Raw genomic sequence first — 27,475 nt, forward strand, 5'->3', positions numbered from 1 at the left:
CAGCAATAAACTTATCATATCTTCCAGAAAAAGCTAATTACACACTAAGTTTAGTTGATTAGAAAACTGGCCTTTGCACCATCGAATCAATGAGCTGTAATCTGATTACAGAAGACACACAATTACGCATGTTATTTGAAGAAATTAAATGTATAATTGAACGGCTAAACTCCATCTTGGCAAAACACTTTCTGTTATAACTGGAGACGAAGCAGGGTGTAAACCCATCCAAAGTCAATTTATCTACCTTCTCATTTGTGAAATCATTTTCTAATTTTTTAAACACATATTAACTTTATTAGCTGAATTCATACTGCACATTACACTATTAGTCTGCAATTTTCATATAAAGATGTCTTACCACGAACAGAAAAGGAGCACCTGTTTGATAACATTGTGCCGTATTAATTTATCCTGACACTTTTGCAGATTTCATGAAGGCTGAATTTCACACCTTCTGGTTTCACTCAACATCACTGCTTATATACAAGCAGGCAGCACTTCTCTGTTGACATACAGGATTAGCGGGAGGAAATACAGTGTATGTTTACCTGGGTAGTAGGAGTTGGTGGGGATGGAAGTACTGAGCGTGTTGGCTTTCGGCAGTGTGAAGGAAGAGGGTGATGATCCAGCTACAGATGGGAGAAAAAAGAACGCAACACAAGGCAATCAGCAGTCTAGCTTTGTGTTGAATGTAGCATTCAGAAGTTTTACATAAGTAAATGGAATTACTGCTAACACTGTTTGCCACCAATCAAGTTGCACTTTTCATCCATGTCTGTGCACAAGTCAAGTATACACTATATAGATAGAGATACTGGTATATGGCTGTTTTTCAGGAGTTGGACTCGGCCCCTGACTTCCAGTGAAGGAAAATCTTAATGCTTCAGCACACCAAGACATTTTGGACAATGCTATGCTTCCAACTTTGTGGCCACAGTTTGTTGAAGGCCCTTTTCTATTCCAGCATGACTGTGCCCCAGTGCACAAAGCAAAGCTCCATAAAGACATGGTTGGATGAGTCTGGTGTGGAAGAACTTGACTGGCCCACACAGAGTCCTGACCTCAACCCCATCCAACACCTTTGGGATGAACTGGAACGGAGATTGTGAGCCAGGCCTTTTGGTCCAACATCAGTGTGTGACCTCACAAATGCTCTACTGCATGAATGGGCACAAATTCCCACAGAAACACTCCAACATGTTGTGGAAATCCTTCCCAGAAGAGCGGAAGCTGTTAGAGCTGCAAAGCTGTCTGTGTGTTTAGAGTGTGATGTTATTAAAGTCCCTGTTGGTGTAATGGTCTGGTGTCCCAATACTTTGGTCTATATAGTGTTTGTGTAGTGACTGATAGAGAGCATTGTTGAATACTTGAGCAAACATAAGTTACTTTCCTTTTCTACTGACTGGAAATACTCATGAAGGCAGTAGAGTAAATGCCAATTCCTCTCTAAAGAGAATCCTCATGCAACATCAACAGAACTGACTGCCATCCTGATGAGGTTAATCTGTTAACTGTGATGTTTTGAGCTAAAAGGACACTTGACAGTCACGTAAGGTCACAGAGAACAGGGTTTAGGTACAGTTTTTCAAGGCATTACGCTGACAGGCAGAGTAAAAAGTAATGCATTTAAATCATTTGCGCTGGCAGACAGCAGGGCCAGATTTGAACATCCACACTAACAGACAGTTAATCAAGGTCAGAGCATCTTTGGGGCTCATCCCCTGCAGGGGTGTGGAGACAGAAGCTGCTGTGGAGTTTTAATCTGATGGTTTTGACTGGGATTATACCAGGTCAAGCCCTGGGTGCAGACTTAGCCGAGCTGTCCATCAACAAAGTATTAAGTTTAACCTGGGATGGAGAAAATTAAGAGGTTATCGCACCAGACCACAACTCAACACGTGTGTTGTGTGTTTCCTCCGTGAATTGGAAACAGAACGGTGCGAAGCTTAGGACCTCGCGACAGACTTCATTACTGATCAACTATTAACACAACTGCACAACTATATTAACGTGCAGGTATCAGCAACAGAATCACAACTTATTAATGCTGATGATTTGAGTTTACTTTTATATGACAAAATTTATAAAAGAGAATGTGTAAACAAGGTAGAACAAACCCCTGAGGGCTCGCGAAGAAGGATGAATTTCCCAACATAAGAAAACTGAAAAAATAAAAAAATCCCAGAAACAATCGTTCCCAAAATCATATCAAAGTCTTTTCCATCTAAATGAAACTTAATTCCGTGGAAATGTTTTGAAGGAGCCAGTTCCCGATTCACTTCCACTACTTCTGCTGTTTTCAAAAGCTACAAAATTACTGTCAAATGGACTGAACAATTAGGATCAGAAGAAGGCAAAACAGCGAAAAACAAAGAAATATTAAGACTGTTTTTCTTAAAAAACAAAAACAAAACCTCCATTAATTTATGCAACTTGAAGCAGTACATGATAAAATAAGAAGACAAATCCTTTATCATGGTAATAAAGAAGATTCATATGGTCTCAAATTATCTGCAAATTTTGAGATTTTTTTTTTGTCCAAACAAATATAATTCCTGTCCTAACTTGAACTGAAAATGAAGAATAAACACAGAGCCTGAGGTTTGTCCCTCAATATGTTCCTGAGCCCATAGATCACTTGGAAGAGGACCAAAACTTACATTTTTAGGTTGTCCCAGTGTGAATATTTCCTGTGCAGCCAAGTCTGAGTTCTTTCTCACCTGACCAAACCAAATAAATTGCTTCCACCGCGCTCAGTGTGCGTGTGTGTGTGTGTGTGTGTGTGACTGGGTAATCCAGGTAGGCCGATGCAGGACCATCTTACCTCGGCCGTTGAGGGTGAGCGCACACTCGCTGCGGCCGTTGAGTGTGAGTGCACACTCGCTGCGGCCGTTGAGTGTGAGCGCACACTCGCTGCGGGTGTTCAGCGTGTGGTTGTGTGTGTCCATGAAGGACAGCGCCTCGTCGCAGTTGGTACCCTGCTCCGTGTAGCTCTTGTCCATGGAGTTGACCATCACGGTCATCTCCTGGCGAGTGCTGTTCAGCGTCTCCTTGCGCTTCTTGGCCAATTTCCTTTACAGGAAGAAAAGGAAGAAATAAAAACAAACAATCAGACAAGAGAACAACAATGACTGTGCTTGAATTGATCTGATATGATGCTGGTAGTGATGACTCATCGATGTAATGAGATGGCTGCGCTAATGTGCCCTGGGCTGTGGTCACATTAGGTTTTTATTAGGCTCCGGATGCTTTTTCAAGCAGTGACACATAAATCCTTGAGAATGTGGAAGGGTGTGACACCCTAACCCAAATACATCAGAGGCCCTGATGATTTAAAATTAGCTGTAATATTTGGAGGTGGAAGAATTAGAGTTGTGAACGGTGAACTGAAACAGTCAACCTGTTTTTATTGACCTACTTTAGGCTGATGTGCTGGAGCCTACAAACAATCTGTTCCTGATCAAGCACCATTAGAGCATTGTGTAAGGAGTAAACACACGTGCACACACACACAGACATATTTCAGACTGATGTTTCTTACACTACATGGACAGAAGTATTGGGACATACATCTTTATTATTGAATTCAGGTGTCGTATGGGGCTGTTTCTCAGGCATTTTCACTTCCAGTGAAGGCAAATCTTAATTCTTCAGCATATCAAGACATTTTGGTCAATGTTGTGCTTCCAACTTTGTGCCAACAGTTTGTTGAAGGCCCTATTCCAGCATGACTGTGCCCCAGTGCACAAAGCAAAGCTCCATAAAGACTTGTTGGATGAGTTTGGTGTGGAAGAACTTGACTGGCCCACACAGAGTCCTGACCTCAACCCCATCCAACACCTTTAGGATGAACTGGAACAGAACTTTTGAGCCAGGCCTTTTGGTCCAACATCAGTGTGTGACCTCACAAATGCTCTACTGCACGAATGGGCACAAATTCCCACAGAAACACTCCAACATGTTGTGGAAAGCTTTCACAGAATAGTGGAAGCTGCTACACCTGCAAAGCTGCCTGTGTATTTAGAATGTGTTGCTATTAAAGTCCCTGCTGGTGTAATGGTCAGGTGGCCCAATACTTTGGTCTACATAGTCTATAAAAGCACCTGCAAGGCTCAGATCTGACCTGTCCTGTCTTCACTTCTCTAACACTGAAACACTGTATCAGATCCAAGACTTCCTTCTATAGAGCTCCTACAGGTCAGTGCACATATTCATCTTGTACATCAGACGACACTTCAAGGTGATCATTGATTACAGTTGTTTTTTCCTGACTAACACGCAAATCCGAGGCTCCTGAGCTTCTATTGACATTAGAGTGATAACACAAAGTGTTTCAGTGAGTGCATGAAAATGTTTGCGTCTCTTGAGTATCAGTGTGTGAATATCAATAAATAACCTTTATTTTTTTTCTTCATTTTATTTTTACGTACTCAATTATTCATTTTTTTGACAAGAGGCACAGGTACAAGAGTTTCCTCCATGTTTGGCCACCTTCTCAACCTTGAAAACTGCTCCATGTGTGACATGTCTGTGTTTGTTTGAATTTTCTTCACTGGATTATATCAGCTTTAAAGAAGACGGACTGAGACAATCACAGAGGAAAGCATTAGAGCTGCAACTCTCGGAGATTTGGAAAGTCTGAGTCTAATTTCCCTTCTGAGCTCCATCTAAAAGCTGAAGCTGCTCAAGTGTCCTACATAAGGCTCTGAATCCCTTCAGGAACTGGCAGGTCTGAATCTGACGCTGACCTCTGACCTCCCAGATATCATAAGACAATTTCCCCATGGTGTTAAACAATGCGTCGTATTGTCACACTGAGGTGTTAACCCTCTCATATTTCCACAGAAATATCGCCACAGAAAAAATGGCAGGCAGCCTGAGTGCAGCATGTTGTAGCTACATATCTGACGCCTGCCGCTGCTCCGTTGCTGGAGGGGAGCGAGCGGTGTAAGAATTAACTATGGCAGCCCTCACACTGATCCTCGCACTTTGTTACTCTCTGTGTGACCCCTTTCCTATTTGAATTGCAGTCTTTCTCACGGACAACTGCTGTCTAATGATGCACTCCTGCTGCGTTGTTTTCGCAAATCTCCTCTGTTTATTCAATTTTGTCGCTGTCTCGTGCCATATGGCAACATCCCCCCGCTGCCTTCAAACAGTCATTTGCTCTGAAGGCCACGACGTGTGGCTAATAGTGGATCCGTTCTTCAGAAAGCAAAGTGACAAAGTAGTGACATTTTCATCTGCCGGACTCAGTTTTTGTCTTTAATCTGCAATTAGAGCGGGAACAAAATGGCAATCTTGTCTCTTTTTTTTCTGTTATAGCTTCATATTGTGATTGGGAGGAGTGGGGAGGGAAGGGGGAGCTGCATGTACCCGAGGCGATATTAAGACCGATCCGGCGCTGTGTGCACTCATTGAGAAGACTATTAAGCACCACTATAATCCAGCTTTTAATACTGTATCGCTGCTCTTATTTCTGTGTCTGCTAAGACTTGGAATTTCCGCTTTCTTGGCCCGTGTAACAGCTGAAGCGCCAGCGTTGGAGATGAACGAGGCAGCACGGACACCAGAGCCAAAATGAGGAAAGCACCGGCAATACTGGGATGTTTGCTAGGCGCTGTGGGTGTTAGATGAAGATTAATTGGCATGCTACTCTCTCCTCATTTGTAAGAATGGAAAATGTAATGATAGATGACTATATCACAGGGTCTAGATGTGCTGACAGAGACGGTACGAGGAAGTATACAGTTGAGTGTTTGCATGCGTTGATGACTGTGATAATTCATCATATCCCCCAATAGTTAGCGTAAAGCTGCGCGTGGAAACATACCAACAAAAAAAATGTGTAGGACTGACTGCTGGAAGCCAAGCCCAACAATAAAAATCACAGATTTCTTTGAAGAAGCGCTGAACGTGCATATGACAGGGATGGTACAGACAGATGGCAGAGGTGTTTGCAGAAGTTAAGACTGAGCAATCACTGGAGGTAACTATATTAGGCAACTCTCATTAGAGATATTGTCTGCAGTTCAGTACATGACAGGCCTGGAATATTCTCGGATCTTAGCGAGCAGAGCTCCTAACTCCATGAGTTCAGCTACAACAAAAAGCGAAGCTGCAAGGATTGTATGTCTGTGCGTGTTTGCCAGAATGTCTGTTCTGTGGGAGGTGACGCTGCCGCAACTTCTAACACAAGAGCTTCAAAACCTTCAAGCTCAGCATGGTGGGCCTCATTTCAGCACTGGAGCAGCCTAAACCTTGTGACACTGGGACAAAGAAGGCTTCATTAGACGATCCACACGCATCCGCAGTGCATGGGTATGTGTGTGTGTGTGTGTGCACGTTAGATGACTGACACGCAACTGGGAGGGGCAACAGAAGCGTCTTTGATGAACCCAGTGGGGACATTTCAGTAGTTGTTTGCACCGTGTCTCATTTCAAACTTCTCCCCATCTGCAGCACAGGTTGTCCGCCCATCCACCACTTCTCTGTCTATTCATTTTTCTGTTTATTTACTTCAGCGAGACAAACAGAAGAAAAACCGATAGAAACTATTTCTGAATGTAGACTCCATTCAGTGACGGACAATACTGTTTATCTGCCAACTTGATTGCTTCATTGATTCTGTAAAGCAGCGTTGTGTTGAAGAAATAATAAAGCGTCATGAACGTTGTTTTGGCTCTTTGTCTAACCAAAGACTGAACTGCACTAAGCACAGCAGCGGCAGCAGCAGCGGCACGAGAAGCCTCGTGCAGGCCGAAGTCACCCGGGATTAGTTAGCACTGAAGGAGTTCAATTAGAAAATGGTACATTAAATTTACTGAGTGTAGTACATGCACACGTCTCGTGCTCTTAAGTGTGAAGCATGAGGAGTCACAAGCTAATGGGTTTAAATTATTTGATGTTTTACGCTCTCTTTAAAATGTCGGTATGTTGTTGAAGAAAAACAACATTTAGTGTTATCTCTATAACAGCTGACATTTAGTTACGATTTGGATCTGCTAAAGTACTGATTTGTTGGGTTTTGTCCCTGTAAAAATGTGACATTGACAGAATAACTTGCATGTATCCGTTGTTGGTCTTGGGCCGCTTTGCTTCTCCACTGCAAAAAAGGTGGATGAAAGTCTATTAATTTGATTTATTAATCACTTGTCACTAAATTAATCACTAAATCAGGGTTTAAATGAAGGTATAAAATTAACTCTTTAAAAGCGTACTTTCAAAGCTACAACTGGACTGTAATTCTCACTTTATAACACTTTCCTGTCATATTTAATTTTCATAAAACCAACCACAGCTCATTGCCACAAAATAAATGTTTATACTCACACCAAAAACAGTGTTTATATGACTTTTCTAGTCTCGCAGCGGCACTGTCTCTATGACGCCATTATTATAACCTGCGACATGTAGCTAAGTAAGTAGCTCACAGACAGCGACTGTGCGTAATGCCAAACAGAAAGGCATTTCTTTTAAAATGACCCTTCATTTTAAAATGTGTGCATTTAAACTTTGTCATTCCATGCGTGACATCCCCTCTCCCAGCTCGAGCTGCTCTTCCTCCTTCCCCTTCCTCATCAACATTCACGGCTCGTAGGTGCAAAAATCCGCAAGGCTTGTACCAATTAATGTGATTCTTGCTGCATGTTCAGCTTGTAAGGTTTAATGAAGGTGTTTGCCCTGAGCACATTGTGTTATACACGGTGCGTTTAGTAGGCCTCCCATTCTGACACTGAGTGCAGCGGAGGTGATTATGAAAAGTAAGATTTATAAAGAATGGGGATGTTGATATAGAGGACTGTGCGTGTGTGTTGTCAGTAAAATGGAAGCCATTTATTTATTAAAAGTAAATTACACTGCACAGTAACACCGCAGGGGCTTGGTAAATTAAGGCAGAGATGGGTTGATGCGGGTTTGTTTATCATATACGAGGTATGCACTCATTGCACCATAAGGGATTTATGATGTAAGTGACCACCTGCCAGACGGAAATGGAACATGTCACTCCTGCATGAAATTGGTTTTTATGAGCTGATACGATAAAACACTGGGCAGAAACATCAATCCACAACGCTTTTATAGACTGGATCCATCAATAGCTATTTTGTGCAAAGACAAGATCAAATTTTCATTTCAATAGTATCAAACTCCCTTTGCTGTGCCAACCACAGCAGGGTAGAAAAATGAGATAAACTAGAGCCTTTAATTTAATCATATTTTTGGCCAGTTTCAGTGCAGCTGTTGCTGAAAACATTGGGTCACATGTCCTCCTGCTAACTGATGGCCAGCATCGGTTAGATGCTACAGGAAACACATAGTTAGACTCAGTTCACTTGCAGTCGCGAGTAAAATTTTGAAAGAATAAAAATTTGAAACTTGAAACTTTCTTTTTTTTTAGCTGTAGCATGGAAATGTTTGTTTCTTATGTTGGTAAGTTTTCCACCGAGTTCAATTTGCTTAATCTTATCATGAAGAAAACATATCGTCTGTCTGATTTCGAGTCTGACAAGTTGGGCAAATCAGCCCAAAAGTGAAAGAGTAAAGCGTGCTTGTATTTAACATGCCTGCTGCTTGACAGATGAATCAAACTCTCGCGGGAATAAAGGCCAAACTCTTGCCCTGTGCCAATTGATCTTTCTCTCGTCCCCCGCAGCAGAAGGCGCGGCGGCCGAGACGACCACCTGATTAAAAGGACAGTCATTTGATCACACATGTAACTGCATCCCTGATGAGCGCCGTGACTGATGTTGTGCTGCGCGCTAGCCCCCGCAGTCACCTCTGGCAATACACCTAAAGTGCATATTTTGGCGACGGCAGGATGTTCTCATACCTTTAAAAGACTTTGATGGATGCATGAGAGCATTAATGGGGCTCATCAATCATAGAGGTGTTGTAATCTCCAGGCTGGCAACAAGGGTGTCATCAGCACTGCAGATGAGCACTTCAAAGAGCGCTCAATCTTAAGAGTGCAGGTTATAATTAATTTGACAACACAGGTATGTGCAACTTGTTTGGTTATATTTGCTTATGAGCTCGGCTAAGACACCCCGAGAGTTTTAACAGCAGGGGTGGGAGGACTACACACCGATCACACTGAGACGTGAGATACAGCCAGTACAAACTTGAGTCTTTCCAGTTAGCCAATGTGCTCCTCTGGGCCTTCCATGCACAACACAAGAGAGACAGAAATGAGGAGGAGATGGGAGGATGTGGGGTTGTTTTATTGAGCAGCACATCCTGGCTTTGGAACATCAATTACTCATGATGCACAGCGGTATCACCTTATAACGGCCTCACAGAGAACGCTCTACTCGGTGAGGCAGGCCGAGTGTTGAACATCCTGACGCTATTGTTGCTAATCTGCTCTGACAAAGAGAACACGAGAAGCTTCACTCAAATCGCTCCTGAAATAAAACAATGTACCCGCAGTGTGTCACAGATCCACACATCAGCATTAAACAGCAGCAAGCAGAGGCGAACAGAAATCAGTCAAATCCTCACCCAATTTGTTGTTTACTCTTTGAAATGATTATAAATGATTTTATAAATAATTATACCTTCTAGACGTTCTTAGGCAAACTGTTTAAATGGGCATCTCGCATTTAAAATGTTATGGAGTGTCGTGGTTTGGATCTTCTAGCGTGTGCAGACGACAGTATCACTTGTTGAGGACCAAGCATGTTTTATTATCTTTTAGTGTTGTTGCTGCTGTCATGGCACATTTTCTTATGGGGATCATTATTCCTTCCACTTATCTAACTGTATATTATGTTGTTATCCTGTCAGCTTTAGAGAGGAGTCAACAGCATTCACAGCCCACTCTTTCCCTTCTTTTTAAAAGCTTAACAGTAAACCCCCCCCTAATTCATTTTGTCAGATCAGACTGTAGAAAAACGTGTTGCTGTCAATGTGACAAATACATTAATTTTTTGATCTGACTTAACTGTGCTTAAACAAGTACTTATGGCTAAGCTAAAATCTGACTAAACAAACACACCTCAGAAGAAATCTCTCTTTGAGCCGTAATGTCCCTCAAATTTTTCAAGTCACTACACGACTGAAAATGAGCCATTCAGTCTCTAACTCCTTATGGAAAATAACACAATGGCTTGTATTCTTAGACACCACCGTCTCTTTTCTATGCACACTGGCAATAATCCAAGAGAACTCTATTTGCATGTAACGCTTAAAACGACAAAAAACACCCCCCCCAAAAAAACCAAAAAACTGATATTTTGATTGTTGCACTGACAGCCTCATCTCTCCCTGCTTGGCTCGGTCAATGTGCGCGCTCAGCTTTGATGGCACCACTCCTCCAAGTCACTGGGGCTTTCCATTCAAGACAGCTGTGATCTTATATGAGTGACACGCAGAGTAGTATTATCTCCAGGTGTATTCTGAGATCTTCTTTGATGTGAGGCAGCCTCCATTCTGTCCTCTGATCACAGTCATCTCAAGACAGATTAGTCGGCATCCATCACAAAGACCGTACGGAGGGAGCCTATGAGCTACAGCATGCGAAGGCAGAGCTGCAGAATAAGCTTCTTTACCATTCAGAGGTGGCGATTTGGAATCATCTGTTATATTAAGAGCGAATAAAGCAGCAGTGCGGTTATTGTCTTACGATGCCGGAGACATCTAAATATAAAGGAGGCTGTGCTGTGATCACGTCAGCTCGCTCGGCGGTGATGCAAACGTCTTGTCAGCTAAAGACACAACTCCACCATCACCAAAGAATCGATGGGATGGACGTGCAAAAACCGAAAAAAACATGCATTAAAGGGAGGGGAAGAATTAAAGCATGAGATGGTTTGGTGACAGAGTGAGAGGATGGAGCGAAATGATCACATGCATATGGAGCCGAATTGGTAACGTCTACATGTTAGCTCATGCTTAACTTTTCAGCGGCTGTCAGTCCTGCCTTTTTTTGGCAGGGTGTCTACACAAGTGTACAAAATGTGAACTATTTGGACTGGCTCATTGAGGTTCTAGGCACAACTAAAGCATAGATGCACTGTGATAGGCACTTCAAAGTCGACAGAGATGAAATCATTGGAGGCAAATGAAAAATTCACACTCAGTAAAAATGCAGTAGCTGCTCCTGCATTGATTTGATTTTTTTTTTTCCTTTCACAAGACGAGTCTGGCAGCTGTACAATCATTAAGGCAGTTTAGTTCATCACACGATAAACAAACTCCTTAAAAGTCAAGCAGAAACCGTGTCTGCGCTAACATTTCAGCGGCAGGTTCATTTCGTGGGGGTGTAGCTGCGTCTGCGTGCGTTCGTCAGAAGCGGTGCCAATGTGACATACAGTGTGATGTGCTCGTCGTGTGGAGATGCATTGGAGTGGCGTCCTCCGTTCCTGCAGCAGAGATTACAGTTGGGCCTCTGTAATAGCTCTGGGCGGGAGGAGGATGACATGGCTCTCTGCATGCATGGGAAACAGTGTGTGGGTGAGAAGCATGGCACTAACATTACACAAAGTGGTTACTTACAGGTAGTAAGTGTAGGAGTGATAGGTTCTTCTGCCGATTGGGGTGGTGGTAGGATTTAAGCAGTGGAGGAGGGTAGGGGATGGAATGAAAAGGAAAGAAAAAGTAAAAATATATTAATGTTTGAAAAAAGAGTAGAAATGAACAAAATCAGATATGGTGGCATACGTGGAGGTAAACTAGTGATCATGAGGGCAAAGGTGATCGTTTGGAGTCATGTCATGCTTTGCAAAGGGGGGGTAGGGGGGTCTAAGTTCAGTACAGTACAAACTCCCTAATTAAACTGAGCTGCTCTGCAGCGCGTGGTGGCAAATCAGAGGCATCCGTTTCTGTCACTAAACCCCCCTTTCAAGAGCACATAATTTTATACACCTATAACAATTGCCATATCTGACCTCCAAGGCTGAAACTTAATGAGTGCTTTGAATGTCTAAACACAACTTCGATTCCCTGTTGGTGACAGCAAATTACAGAAAATTCAACCAATGAAGTCGTCTCCGTCTCTGCTTTGATTGAGGCTAATTGAAAACAATTCCATTACTGTGGGTTGATTTTTACACCCACCCACTGATCGCTGTGCTACACAGACAGGGCCTGCTGTACAAACTGAAGAATCTTATATTACTGTCACACATATGGACCCATGAACATAATGATTATATTAGTACACAGCTAAACCATCCCAGCAAGTTTCATCTCCTCCATCTGCTGTAATGACCTTTGCTCTTTGATTCAGAAGAAGCTAATGTAACATTCAAGGACAAAGTACAGTAAAGTACAATTAATACATGTGGTAGTTTTTACTGGAAAATAAATTTTTTGTCCTCCTGTTTCACAATAGAGATTTAAAAAGGAAACCAACTCGTGTCCACCGAAGAGATCTCAGCAGAAAATGACTTTGTGTTATTTCAAGCCTTGCGGTGGACAAAAGGGGGTTGATATTTGCTAGGCTTTAGCTCTCCTGATTGCTGGGATATGTACACAGGACCTCCCTCCAGTATGGGGTCCAGGGCTAATGTAAACTCAGACTTCAGCTATGCGGCCATCCTCTTCCCTTTTGAGCCTTTCATCATATTTTCTTTCTTATCTCCTCCCTGCCTCTTTCTATACCACAAGCCTCAAAAACATTTTTCCTATTCCCATTCCAGTGTCATTGAAGTGCTGCGCATTTGTTTGAGGGTGCCGTGGAAACGGATTAATTTTTCATGGCACACTGTATCTCATGGCTGTAAACAGCCTTAATGGGGCGTATCAACATAATCAAATTAATTATTTACTGCGACTCTGACAATGCTATCGTTTGAGGGAGAAATATACAAAATGATAAAACAGAAACTACTTATTTGAGAGCGCTCTGCAAGTAAGTTGAACCTCTTCCACAAATCTGAAGTAGTATTTCATTGAGTAAGAGGAAAAGCTTACCTTTTCTTCATGAGGAGCACCACTCCTAAGAAAATGATGACGAAAAGGAGGATGCCAGCGATGACCCCGGCGATCTTCACCGTGTGGTCCGTCTGTTTCTCCGGCTCCACGGCGTCAGGTTTGTGAGTGGCTGCTCCTGGGAAAAAACAAAACATCACAATTCACAAAGATTAACCACAGAAAGCGCAATTAATCTGGCACATTGTCAATCAGATCTAATACCTGTTTACTATTGTTCTACATCAACCAAGCAGTAGAGTCCACATTCATGCTTTTAGTATTTCGTCTAATCGATGTGTGGAGGCTGATTAATCGATGCATTGATATTCTGTGGCATTCGGTGAACCACAAATATCAATACGCATTAATTGGTCCAGAGTAATGCTTTGTTTGAAAGTAAGAGGCCCCCTTTTGTCCACCTTTAACTCCGACCTCAGTGGACATCAGCGCTCCGTGGATCAAGCTGCACCGGGGGAGATAAGTGTGCGCCGTCTTTACCCTTGGTTAATCATGTTTGGGGCAAATGGTTGCTGGGCTGCAGAAAAATGTAGGATGCATGGCAGGAAAGATAATACCCATGAAGATAAAAAAGCCTGAAATAACCAAAACATTAAATATCAGCTCTGGAGGAGATATCCAACAACGAGAGACACAAAGAGAGAGGGTGAGGGGAGGTGAGGGGGGTGAGGGGGAGAACCGCCCTGTTTTAACAGCATCTGCTCTCTGGGAAGTGATAAGAAGCACTCTGAGGAAAGCAACGCTCCTGGAATGACAACTGTCCACCTGAACAACACCATTATTCCTTGTCACCGGGGGTAAATTTAAATGACAAATTGTCATGTCAGACAAATCTGTTGGAGCGGGATTCCTCCTCTCCTCAGTGTTGCCATTTCCCCTTCCTATCAGAAAGGTAAATATCTATCCCGGGCTGCTTGTGACATATTGTTCTTTCAAAAGCCAGGCCTTTATTTAGATATGGGTTTTTAAGCAGAGCTGTGGAGGATTTCAAGAATAGTGACATATTAACAATCACTTTTGGACAGATGGAGCTGATTTTTATCCCTATACGCTGTTAGAGGCTAATCAGGAATGCTGCCAGTGACAAATTCCCATTTGAGCTGTGAGTGCTGCATGTTCGCTGCCACAAGATAATATTCCTCCATTCTAACCTGAGAGTATTTGAGATTCAGGCACAACAAGTAGAAAGTGATCAGGATTTTAATAGTTAAATGCTGCACTCTTGAAATTTCTCCAAATCTCAAGCACTTCAGCAGCCTTTTGTGTGCACTTGGACTTGTCACAACTGCAGCAACTAACACTTAATCTCCCAGAAATAATGAGAAATATTCATGAAAGGGGATTAACTCCTGACAAAAAAATTTCCACCACTGACACATCAAATGACAATCGCACCTCAAACAAGTCTTTCATGTTCGGTAATGATGAACGGATGAAGGTAGAAGATAACGTCTGCATGTCTTTGATGTAATCACACTGATTCTATGCAAACAGCAGGACAATTAAAAAAACAAAAAAAACCACACACATGCAGTATTCCACATGACCGCCCGTCGCATTTAAACGCATGGCGGCTAAAACCAAGCTATGGACAGAACAACTGTGACGGTCAGAGAATGTGCAGGAAGCTACGGGTCTGACCTGTTAGTTGGTTGTCACCAGCCGCCGGGGCGATGCGGATGTAGGGGGTTGTGAGCTGAGTCACGAGTATGGCGGCTGAGTAGAGTCAGTGGATCCAGGATTGCATGCAGTCGAGAGAGAGAGAGAGAGAGAGAGAGAGAGAGAGAGAGAGAGAGAGAGAGAGAGAGAGAGGCCACACTGAAGCAGAAAGCAGCCACACCAACAGTTCTCATCATCATGCAACACTGAGGCAGAGAAAAGACACCCATTACAGTATTAGAGAGCAATTCCCAGTTTGTCAGCAACAGCAATCATGTCACACACGAGTTTGTAATGTTGTGAGCCACATGTAGGGCATCTACTCGTATCCCTTCAGGTGATAAGTTTCTCATACAGCGCTTCTACCTCTCCATCCTTCTACAAATCCATACACCACAATATACAAGGTTGTCGGGGCATGTGACAGGACTTCCCATGGTCCAGAACGGAGTGTGACTGGGGCTCCCTCTGGCCTTATCAATTCTGCTCCCAGATCAATGGTGCTTAGACTTCATCACCTTTAATGTGTGGAGCAGGACGTACAGGCAGCATAGCTAAGTACCTCCAGAAGTCAGTAGTCACACAGGCTGCCTCCCAGTCATGGCAGAACACGTGTTCTCGGTCAATGTATTGAGGTGGTCTCGGTCTATACACGCGGACATGTGGGGACCGCGTCACGCAATGTTGTCTCTTAAGACTATTTCTAAGACACTTATAAAAGGGAAACACATTAAAGCTGACAAACTTTAAAGCTTTCACTTGTTAACAGTTCTCAGAAATCATACGCAAGTGATGTTAGGAGCCAAGTGTAGCAAAAACATCCTCATTCACACAATCCGATCTGTTCCTACCTTTGGTGGCCACTCGGACACAGTCGATTTTGGTCTCCTGTACAAACAGACGCATTAAAGGGGGGAAGGGGAAGAGGGAGGAAGGGAAAGAAGAAGAATTAGAGATAATCGTGACACACATGCACAGACATGACAAACACACAAAGACACACTTGTGGCGGTAGCAACACCTATCCGAGAGCTTGTGCTTTACAACAAAACAGCTCGGCCAGTTCCTCGCTGTCCCCTATCATCTGTTGAGCTCAATGACTGTGACACAAAACGCAGTTAGGCGAGAGGGCCTACAGCACAGATTAGTGGTGCTGAGCTGCTGATTTGTCAGCCAACAGCGATCTGTCGGCAGCCTGCGGCTCAAGGTGGTCAGCCACTGTGGAGAAACCAGAGCCCTGTGACAAGCGACACCAACGCAGCATGCGGGGATCCAAAATGACACGTCAGGGAGCCTTTCTGAATATGTAATGCACTTTCAGCTCTGACAACAGCCTTCAACAACAGAGAAGAGAGGGGGAAAAAAAACAAAACACTGCTCTCACTGTTGGCAGAGAAGTTTGGTGTCAACAATGGTCTGGTGAACAGGAAAAAGGACACAGACAGGAACAGGGAGGCAATGAGTAAAACAAGACAAAAGACACGAGTGCTGTGTCGCCGTGTTTGACTCGGCCAAGCTGTCCAACGAGAAGCGAGTGCACACGGGAGAGACATTTAGAGACCACGAGAGGAAAAATGAAGAGAAGGGACAAGGAGGGAAAAACATTAATGTTCATGTGATCCTGGGCGCATGTGTATTCACATTATGGCAGCTTTTAAGCTGTCAGATGGTGCTTTGGTTAAAAGCAACATTACAAGAAGTTACATTAGATTTTTATTTGAATGGAAGGCTAAAAAAATTCTAGTTATGGATGGAACTTACCTTTTCTGAGTGCTAATTTTGTTAAGAGGCCCAAACACATCACTTCAACATCATTAGACATTAATTAAAGAGTGCAGTGCTATCCATTGACAGTGATGGCTTAATGAAAGAGAGTGCATTAGGCCATTGTAAATCAAAACACTGAATCAAAAAATAGATGGAGCTTTATTCTGCGTGAGCACAGGATTCTTTCATTTTGTTTGCTCAAGGAAAAGCACTCTCAGCCAATTCATACCACTCACCGATTCACCCTGGAAAGTTTCAGACCACCATTGCTTTACTCTCAAGAGCAAACTTGCTAATTGGATTCAGCCCCGCTGCACGTTTTATTTCTCCTTAAAGACGTGCTGGTGTTTCTCAAGGAGGCTGTTTATGGTGATTCTCATTCAAGACCACAATCAGTATGGCTCTTGAAGTTGCCATCGAGCTGTCTGCCACGGCTCCTTGGAGGGAGGGCCCCGTCAAGTGCCACTTGATGACAGAGGCTTCGACCTGTGCGATCGGCGAACCCGTTGCTGTTCCCTGCCTCCCACACTTAACAGCAGCAGGAACGACCGCCTCTCTTAAATGCTCTTGATCAATGCCTTGTCGGCATTTGGCATAAAGCTCCATTGGATGAGGCAGGAGAACAGGGCAACAGTAACGGAGGGAGAGAGCATGTCACCACATAGGGCTCTGCAATCCACGCTTGACCCTGCTGTAGCCTATTAAGAGTGCAGACGGTGTTGTTGGCGCAGCCCGCCAGAGTACTGACACGTCTAGCAGGGGCCAGATGCAATTGTGCGGCTGCGTGCATGTGTCTGCCTGTGTGAGCACTTCCTGTGTGGAGTCTGTGAGATTTCAGTACTCCAGTCAACAACCAAAATAATTAGGACTGCTGCATGTACAGATGCATGTGATTTAGAAAGGGAGATGTGGTTTGACTTAGCAGTATGTTGCAGTAAGTCCTCTACAAAGAACTAGAAACATGAAAAAGAAGTCAACTTTTGCTGCAGAGTTGGGACAGCATGGTGTATGTGCTTACACCACAGTCCTGTCAGACATGTTGTCAAACAACACGCAACACGCGACATGCAATCTAGAGGAAGTCAGAAAGTTTTCTCTGTTATTATCCTTTGCTTTTAAGGAATGGTGGAAAAAGAACTAAAGATCCTGCACTTGAGTAAAGACTAATACCACAGTATAAAAACTAGTTATGTTTTGTCAACAAAATGCATTTACAGGCACAGAAGTAAAAGTATTCACTATGAAGAGAACAATATCTCACAACCTGATGATATGTTTTGTGTGCAAAAGCTGAAAATAACAGCTTAACAACTGCCAAATAAACACTGTGGAGTAAAATTTACAGCATCTCCCTCTTAAGTGCGACGAAGTGGAAAAAGGAACATAAAATAAAGTACTTCGAAACTGTACTCGGAGTTACTTTCTTTACTTGTTGTTTTCCATCACTATAGACTTAGACTGCCGGGGGTCCTCCCACGACGCACTGAGCTCTTTCTTCCTCTCCCTCTCCTTCTGCACACATTTATGTCCCATTAATGCATATCACTAACTCAACTTCTTCCCTGGAGTCCTTGTGCTTTCTCGTCTCGCAGGTTCCCATGGATTGTGGTCGGACCTCCTGCTGCGGTCCTGCTTGAAACTTGCTGCAATTACTGCTGTTTAGTCATAATCTATTTTAATTCTGTTACTACTCTGTACAGCTACTACCATTATTACTGTTACTAATACTGCTATCATAATCACCGTAGTACCTCCTGTATACTTCACTATCATTATCTACAGTTCCAGTGTTTCTAGTATTATTACTGCTGCTATGCATCTCTGCTTGTGTGCTCCTTCTCTCTCACCCCAACCTCTCTCACTCTCTCTCTCCCTCTCCCTCTCACTCTCTCTCTCTCTCTCTCTCTCTCTCTCAACCCAACCGGTCAAGGCAGATGGCCGCCCATCTTGACCCGTGGTCTGCTCTGAGGTTTCTGCCTTCTAAAAGGCAGTTTCTCCTCGCCACTGTTGCCAAGTGCTTGCTCAAGGGGGAATGTTGGGCTCTCTGTATTACAATTGAATTAAAGAGTTTGGTCCAGACCTGCTCTAATTGGAAAGTGTCATGAGATAACTTTTGTTGTGAATTGGTGCTATAAATAAACTGAATTGAAAAAGTGAATCACTGCTTGTAAAGAGATCAGAGACTGGACAGATTTTTTGGTTTGTAAAGACAATATAGTTTCAGTGCTTTTTCACTGAGACTGCATTAGTAAAAGAAGAAACACCCACCCCATTGGCTGTGCTGACAGCCTGGTAGTAGATGCTGTAGCTTTTCTGAGGCAGCAGAGGAGCGTTCCAGTAGCCGTTGTAGGTCTTGTTGTCTCCCACGGTGAAGGGCTGCGGCGAGTGGATGCCGGCGGCGGGGAACTGAGCAGTGAAGTAGTACTGGGAGTTCAGGAGCGTGGCGTTCTGGAAGTGAATGGGAACTGGATAGCAGCGCAGGATTTCTGCTGTGCCTCGTGCTCTGCGTGGACGTTCCTCCTCCACCACCACCTGGTACACACTGCAAACACAGGACCCAAACACAATGAATAGACTCCAGTGGGCCAAACGGGCACTTGCAGAGTATTGTTGGCAATACAGACAGTTTTCTGTTTTTCCTGTTAGCACTGCAAAGTGTAAAAAAAAAAAAGAAAAAAAAAAAAGACTTTTTATGAATGGCTCCAAATCTCAAAGTACAACAAGTCTCACGATTCTTTATTTAGTTGAGTGATAGAAAAGATTGTTTGTAAATGTATTTCTCATCCAGCCATTTCAATAAAGGTTTTAAATCGAAGCAACGTGATAGTACATGATTATGTACCGTATATGTGCTCATCTCAGGACTGTAACTGCTTGACTAAGAACATATGCGAACATTTAGCTCCCTGGCTGAGTTTCATCTTCAACCCAACATCTGAGATGAACTTTTCCTGTCAATAAAGGATCTGAAAAGGCAAAACAGTTATTACACAAGGCAGACCACTGTCTCAAACAAAGTGCATCTTCTTGGTGTAATAAACATGTGTGTGCATAGTGAGACACTGTCGTCTCCAAACCACAGGGAAGTGAAAGCCCCACAGCCCTGATAACAACCCAGTCCACGTAAGAATACGGTCTGTGATTTACATTTCATTATATTAAGTTGTTTCAACAACTGTGGTCTTAATGACTTAATTTCCTTAAATCACCAAATTAGAACCCCATCACAAGTTCACTTGTTTATCTAAGTGAATAGGATACACTCAAAAATACAATGCAAGATGAATGAGCAGCAACACTAGCCAGGGCTTGACGTTATTTGCATTTTCATTATGCAACAACTGAAAAGGTTAACGGCTCTTTCCATTTCCTCTCCGCCCGAGCCGTGTGTTTAGCTGGATCAAAACTGCAGCCCTCTGTGCCTCTGACAGAGATGACATTGTCTCTGAGCCGGCCACTTAGCTCGAGGGGGAGACTGACTGTCTTATAGACGTTCACGTTAGTATGCATCTCGCATCCACCTGTTAAATCTATTGAGTCGCTGAGTGACAAAGAGGCTGTTTACAGCTGCCACGGAGAATAACCAGCCATGATTGGGGACTAGCGGGCCATTTCCAAAAAGACTCATGCAAACAACAAATTATCATTACAGAAGACCGTTTGATGCACAAATGTATGAAATGAGTGTATGAAGGAATGACTTCTACGATGTGACCTGCTCTTGTTCTTTATTTTGAAAACTTGATTTCTGATTTTCTTTTTGCATATCTGCATGCCATGTTCACAGATAAAAAGAATTAAGAATAAATATTTTTCACATTCTGCATGCAGTTACACCTGGCATCAGCATGTGTTTGGGATACAAATGTAAACACAATTTTAGTCTGCTTACAGGGAAATTCCACAGGCGCATTTGGTGGCTAGTGTTGATCACACATTAGATTGTTAACTGGAATACATAAAAAGATAATAAATGAATCATGCACATTACTGTCCAACCATTTCGATTTTTGTGAAACATTCACATCAATCTAATCATTCATTTAATTATCCCATGCCATATAAAATCACAACGTCCCTGACCCTGAACATTTTCTCTGGGCCTACACTGTGAGAGCAACAAATAGAAGAAAATGTCAAAAATATCTGCACTGTTGTGGCTGTGCTCTTAAGTGGTATTGTGGCAGTACAAACAGCACTGGAGATGATCAATTGTTCCCCGCGGTTGGTACTGGATGATTAAGTGTCCCCCTGTGTGTACAGCATGTGCTCTTTAACCCTACAGTTTATCATAAGGTGCCTGCAGTGTCATTAGAAAATCCCCCCTTTGCTCTCGGTGGGTGTGTCCCAATTCCTCAGAGCTCTCCCATTTAGTGCTGGGTTGGGAGGTGATGAAATATCTAATCCCGCCGAGAGTCTGCGCCGAGAAGTCAGCCTTTAATTACTGTCCTCTATTGAGAGCAGAGGTCAAAGGGCAGGTGGAGATGGCGCACGAGAGCCCCTTAAGTAGCAGCAGAGCGGCGGACAAAACGAGCGATGAGAGGCCTCGGCCAAAACACTGCAGACGAGCATTTAAAATGATGTCTACTGTCAGTCATACACCACCCACACCACCCATCCGGGCTTACTGTTGATTTAGATTATCCTAAGAAAAATGTCTGTATTTTTGCTCTGAGCCATCAGCTATGTCTAGAACAACTTATGGCTATAATAACTAAGTCTTTGTCTTTGCTTTGCTGGAGCAATGTACTCAGAGTTTGCCCATATTGGCACTTTATATTCCAAATCAATCTGCAGATAAGGAAATGGAAACAAAAGCTGGCTCCCCCCCTGGGTGGCTTCTTATGATATGATGATGTGGCTGTGCCCTGACTTAATGATAGACACTGTGTGAATAGGACTTCCTTTCCTCAGGCAAAATACCGAGCGCCAAAGGCTATGAGACTCCAAGGGTAAGAACTCTTGTAATGTGGAAATCTGAATCACTGCTTCTCTCCCACAGAATATTCGCTGCAGCGGGAAACTGAAAACCAGCTCACAATAAATTTGCAATTTCATAAAAATGTTTTGTACATCTTTGTAAGTGATAGCGACAATAATACCCACTTTACTGGTTTCATTCAAAGCATTTTTTTCAGCCGTAACTTGCTGCACGTTGATGAAATATTTAAAGGTGCTCTATACTGTTTTCACCTCAACTGCTGAGGAAATATAAAACTGACTCAGGAGTTTAATACTGGCAATATAAAAATGCAATGCTTAATTTTTTTCCCCTGTAATTGCTGCCGTCATGTTAATGTGCCTTTGAGCAGCTGACACCTTGTCACCTCATGCTGAGTTCACAATTTACATTATGAGTCATTTTGACAGACCAGGCTCATTTAGTCATAGTCTTGATTTAGCGTGTCATGAAGCATGAGCAACAACAACAACAACAACCAACAGATAAACAACAACGGTTTGATAGCAAGAACAAAGGAAAAAAAAAGAAACTTTATAGCTGATGCTTCATTGGATCCGATGCCGACCACAGAGCTGCAGGTTACTCGCATTCATATTGATGAGGATTATTAAGATATTTTCCTGTAAGTAAAAGTAGCACCACAACAAGTTTTGTATTCAATATATTACTTAAGCAAAAGTCCAGACTCATCAGCAACAACATGCACTTAATGAATCACCTGTCATTATTACAGTATTACATTACTGCATCATTATTATCACTGCATAATTATATAAAATGTACTTTAATCTTGTAGTTGGTGGGAGTGAAACTAACTTTAATTGCTTCTTGGGTAGTTTTATCTGTAACAATCCATCAGATTTATTATATGATGATAAAATCAGACAAAAACAGATCCTACTGAAAAGTAGTAGAAATATTAGGTAGCACAAGATGGATGCCAGTACTTCATTACAGTATTTGAGTAAATGTACTTAATTTATTTCTGCAGCAGAGGTGATTTTCTGTATTTTTCGATAAATATGTCCAGTAAAACCTGTTCTTCTGGCAAAGCTCTCGAGCCAGCCTATGACGTTGACAGGCATGTGATGAACAAGTTAAATGTTGGTCATCAGTCTTGTTAACAGCCAACCAAACCTTCACAAACACATTAAAGGAAGAGTAAACCCACAGCTCGCGAGGTGCATAATTGCACTTAATTCCAAAACGGCTGAGATCTTTAGCGTCGCTGCCTGAGCAGAAGATGGACAGACGAGGAGAGAAAAGAGAAAGGGAGAAGCTGAATGAGAAGAATGGTACAAGCTGTTAAAAGTGGTCTGCCAGAGGGGCCGGCAGGGCAGACCTGTATTCCTGCAGCAGCGGCGCAACCTGAGCTGACACCAATTAGGCCTCCTCCAGCCTTGCTGCCCGATAGATTTCAGCTCTGCCGCCATGTGACGCCAACCAATTATGGCAGATTGACTCGGAATCGACTGAATTGTGACCTGAAACTCAGATTTATTTTTCATGTGGGCTGATAGGGGAGAACTCCGGGCTGTTTGAGCAGATGAGGGAAGGCGCATGGGGAGGATTTCAATCACTGTCTCTCTCTCTGTAATGCCAATCGGTCGGCTCTGTATGCCTATATGTCTGATTTAAGACGGGTTGTAAGTAACACACTTCTCCTGACCCAGCATCCTTCTTCCACGTGTCTTCTTACTCTTTATATTTCCCTAGTGTCCATAAAGCTATAAAGCAAACAAATTAGAGGGAGCCATAGATTACATTTGCCATTAAATTGTAAAAAGCACCGAGTTGTGTCACGTTTATGCACAGCTATTAGCGTTTGCTATGCCGTGATCAAAGAAAGTTGGTGCTTATTTTAGGACTGTAGAAAATCACTTAGATGATTTCAGGCCATGCTTGAGCACAGATAATCTGATGCTACAGGGTAGAAACTACACTGGAACTCGGTTTCCTCAATATGCTACATAAAATGCCGGAAAACTCCTGTATTTCATAGCATTTTCTGTTTATGTATGTGTGTGTGATCTTGCTCAAGGCAAAGGTTATGGCAGGAAAAGGGAGAAGGGCTGATTTAGTGGTGTGAATGATAAGAAAGCATCTCAAATCATTTATTTTTGCAGAAGCATGTAAACATTTATTTTGATGCTACGGAGTGAGGAGGCGTATTCTGGCCCTGACGATGGGCCATTGCAAACATTAGTTAAACACGACATGACTGATAGACAGTTCACTAATCCTCTTAAAGGAACAGTGTCCCCTCTGGTAAAAACTGTTCCCAGCTACGCGTGCCGTCCCCAGAGATTAGAAGCCAAATCCAAGTTGGAAATGTTATACCGATTAGCAATTAGACAAATATGAAAAACTGACTGTCTCCTTCAGCAGCGGCAACGTCTGCCCAGATCTGTCTGAAATACGATTTGACTTCGGCATGACTGCGGGATGCTCGAGTGAAACGGACATTTGTCGTCTGTTTCGTTTAGATTTTTTTTTCAGCGCTATCGTGTGATCTTCCAGCCTGCTCCCCCTTCCTGCATTACAGCAAAACATCTGCTGTTTGAAACTCAAATGTCTTGAGCTCTATTACCTCCCAAATCCAATCAGCGTGCGAGACTGCGTTATCAAATCAAGCTTCGTGCTGCTCTGCTCTGTGGTGTTGCGACTCAGTGTTCTCCCTTGTCAAATCCCTGTTTCATAGGGGGTTTAAAAACTGATTTCATAAAGTGTTCCATTCCAAAATGAGCTACCCGCCACTCTGGAAAAGTGACGGCTACTCTTGCAACGTGAGCGGCAGCACGGAACCAAATCTAACTATGCAGTGAAATTTAATTCCTTAGCTGACAAAAATGCTAACTATTCTATAAAGGCACTGGATCAGCTATGAGTTTCTGAGTTCAGGGACTTTTACAAGTACTCCAGGTCTTGATGGGAAACGTCTTTATATGTGCATCTCAGACCTCTCACCCAAAAGAGATCAGAGATGTTCAGATGACTAACTTTATCATTACTGGCCAGACAGCAGATCCCAACAGACCCCCCTAACTCAGCTCCTCTGAATGGAAGCTACTTTTTAGTCACCTTAGATTTTCAAAGGCATCACGTGTCACTTGAGGTGGAGGTGGGAAAACACCTTCAAAAGCCTGCCAGTATCTCATCTTAGGCCTGCATCATAATCTCTCCTATTTGCTGCCTTCGCACACCTCCTTTCTTTTGCGATTCACATTTTTTGAGACATCGGGCGCACACGTGAAGGCGTCATACTGGCCTTTATGTCCTGTGAGATTTAAGAGAAGCAAGGACGAGGGGAAAGAAATGTGCACCTGAAAACCCCTAAAGTTTAGGTGTAGAGAAGCTCTGCTGTGATCAAAGGATGCCTCAGTTTGTTTTGATGTGTAGTCGTAGTAGTCAGCGTCATGTACTGAACTCCACTGACGAATGGTGATGAATTTTCTTTTAATGGATTATCTTAAGATTCCCGTTACACATGTGATCCTTAAATGTAAACGTCTGTATCAAAACACATCATTTTCTCTTTACTTAATAACAAACAAGCGCCAGCACTGTGAAACATCAGTGCACAGTTATGGCTCAGCTCAGGCAAACAGAATGAAGTGGGTCTCAAACTTATGTCTCCAAAGGCAAATCTCTTTCATCTGCTTGCGAGGTGAGAATGCCTTCCAAACGGTAAACAAAAGAGGAACCCAGCATGCTAATTAATGGAAGCTCCAATTCACGACACTAATTATAATTAGGGGATTGTAATTAGCAGACTGAAAAGAATGGCAGCCTGAGTAAGACCTTCTGAATTGTACCTGCAGGAAGATTAAAAACCGATCACGCTGTCTTTCGTGCTCAGGCCTCTCCGCTTGGCGCTGGGGCATTAAACTGGGCAGCTGCGCTAACGCTAAACATGAGCTGACAAGCCTGACTAAAGATCTCAAGGCTTTAATCTTTAAGAGACTCAGATGAGTCGATAGTGTAAAATTAGGTTTTACAGCAGGCTCAAGTGTTTATCGCTACTCATATGAAGAAATTAGCCCACACTTTTAGGGTCCTGAGTGGCTGAACGCACAAACTGTTGAAACACAACCCATAAAATAGACTTTTATTTTTAAACAAAAAATACTGTAACGGCTAATTCACTACACACTGCTGGTCTATGGAAAACGCAGAGAGGCTTATTAACCATTCATATAGATTAGGTTGACAAGTTATATTTGACTTCAACCTAGCAGCTACTCTGTAAGGATCCAATGGGAAGGACATACAGGAACGGGTATGTCCTTTTACTCTGTGCCACAAAGCCAAACCAATTTAAAGGCACAGTCTGACATTTCAGGAAATGTGCTTATTTGATTTATTTTTTATTTTTTTGCAGAGACATTAGTAGATCGATAACACACTCATATCTCTCATATTACATTTCAAGATACATCTGTCTCGTATTATGCAATGTTATTATTTTGACATTAAAAACACAGACACACAAACACTGACACACACACATTAAGTGTGGTCACTTTTAGGGACGTTATATAAACTGACATTTATTAACCCTACACTAAACCTAACGCTGACTCAAAAATCAGTTTTTTCCTTATGGGGACATGGCTTTTGTCCCCAGCTGGACAAACCAACTCGTGTTCAGTCTGAAATTTGTCTCCAGATGTAGCCAGTGTCATAACTTCATGCACACACACACACACACACACACACACACACACACACACACACACACACACACACACACACACTCACACACACACACCACACATACATACAAACAAACAAACACTTGAACCACAATAAAACTTGATGTCAGGAAATTACTTTGGTACTCAAGGATGAAACCTGAAGAAAGGAATTGTTTCAGTGAAGGTTGCTCAGCGGTAGCTCAACAACTAATACTGCTTGTAGCGAGAAGACGGACAGAGCAAGCAGTCAGAAGCCCGCAGTGGCCTTGGGTGAACCAAAATGAAAACTTTTGCTCTACAACTTGGCATTTAAAACAGAGCAGCCGTACTGCTCCCTTCATAAATGTGCAGCATCAAATAAGCAAAATTCCTTCCCCAGAAGGCCATGGTGGCTCATGGTGGGCAGCCCGCCACATAAAAGACATGGAAAGGAAAAGATCCTGAAGCCAGTCTTGGCTGCAGCAGGTTTTGTGATCTCATCTTCAAAGGCTGTGCTTCTTTTTCACAGGATCAAAAACCACAAACAAATAAAGCTCTGAAAATGAGACACGTACAGTAAGATACTGAATTCCCTGGCAACATTCCCTCACAATGGGATATTGATAAACACAAGCGCTTTGATAATTTTTTGCTGCGGATAGACGTTCCTTGTGCTCTAATATGCTGTTTTGTTATTTTCACTTTGTGGTGTGCTGTGTGTGAGTCTTTAATGTGAGAGCCTACCTCACAGGTGCACCTCTGCTTTGGGCAGGTTTAAGCAGTACAGTGACTGTGCTGTCTGTTTGGTTCAGGGAGGTTTCCTGGTCATACGCCGGCATGGAAGGAGCTGATGGGAAAAACCGAACAGAGAGTGGTTTTACTGAGCTGCAAAGCAGAGTCCAAGACAGTTCAGTTTGAGCCAGCATCAAGTCACCTTGTAAATGGAGTCATTCAGCTCGGAAGTAAACAGAGAAAAAGCAAGGCCTGTTTCTTTCACCTTTACAGAGCATATACTGCCGCTTGCCTTTGAAGCACCATAATTTAATCACTAATGTAGCAATAACAGACAAGTGTAACATAGGCTGCTATCACAGAAGAAAGTCATGAAATTGTATCAGTAAGTATCAGAATAAGAAACTCTGAAAAGTAAGAAAAATGAACAACTTCAATAATGATCATCACCTAAATCAGTCCCAAGTATAACCAGCCATGGTTTATGGCCAATTAAGCATTTGCAAATGTTAAATTAATTGCTAAAATAATTGCTAAATCTAAATACAATAGCCAGATCAAGTTACACGGAAATTAATTAATCAAGACATCAATCTGGTTCAATGATGAGGCTTTTGAAGTAATATAGGGTATATATGTATATATATATAATATATATATATGCTGACGATATTAATGGATTTTTGTAATTTGATTTAATGTATGGGATAGCGGACAAATAGGATGTATCCTCTGAGAC

The 27,475-nt window shown here is 42.7% G+C and overlaps 1 protein-coding gene across 8 annotated transcripts in view; it reads right to left on the reverse strand.

The window, feature by feature from the left end:
• The window catches only part of LOC124069664 (receptor-type tyrosine-protein phosphatase mu-like), a 138,855-nt gene that overhangs the window by 35,247 nt on the left and 76,133 nt on the right, over positions 1-27,475 (reverse strand). For 5 of the 8 annotated variants that reach the window (XR_006845082.1, XM_046409018.1, XM_046409019.1 and 2 more), the window contains exons 11-18: positions 26,749-26,851; positions 18,634-18,907; positions 15,450-15,486; positions 14,581-14,655; positions 12,922-13,057; positions 11,503-11,532; positions 2,828-3,075; positions 552-632 (exon numbers count right to left, since the gene is read on the reverse strand). Coding sequence is in view for 7 of the 8 variants with exons in the window: in XM_046409018.1 (XP_046264974.1) it covers positions 552-632; positions 2,828-3,075; positions 11,503-11,532; positions 12,922-13,057; positions 14,581-14,655; positions 15,450-15,486; positions 18,634-18,907; positions 26,749-26,851 (984 nt within the window). In the remaining variant the exon portion in view is untranslated. The remainder of the gene's footprint in view (positions 1-551; positions 633-2,827; positions 3,076-11,502; positions 11,533-12,921; positions 13,058-14,580; positions 14,656-15,449; positions 15,487-18,633; positions 18,908-26,748; positions 26,852-27,475) is intronic. The other 3 variants (XM_046409022.1, XM_046409021.1, XM_046409017.1) reach the window with 2 other exon arrangements.

This window comes from Scatophagus argus, chromosome 13, assembly GCF_020382885.2.
Source record: "Scatophagus argus isolate fScaArg1 chromosome 13, fScaArg1.pri, whole genome shotgun sequence".
NCBI lineage: Eukaryota > Metazoa > Chordata > Actinopteri > Scatophagidae > Scatophagus > Scatophagus argus.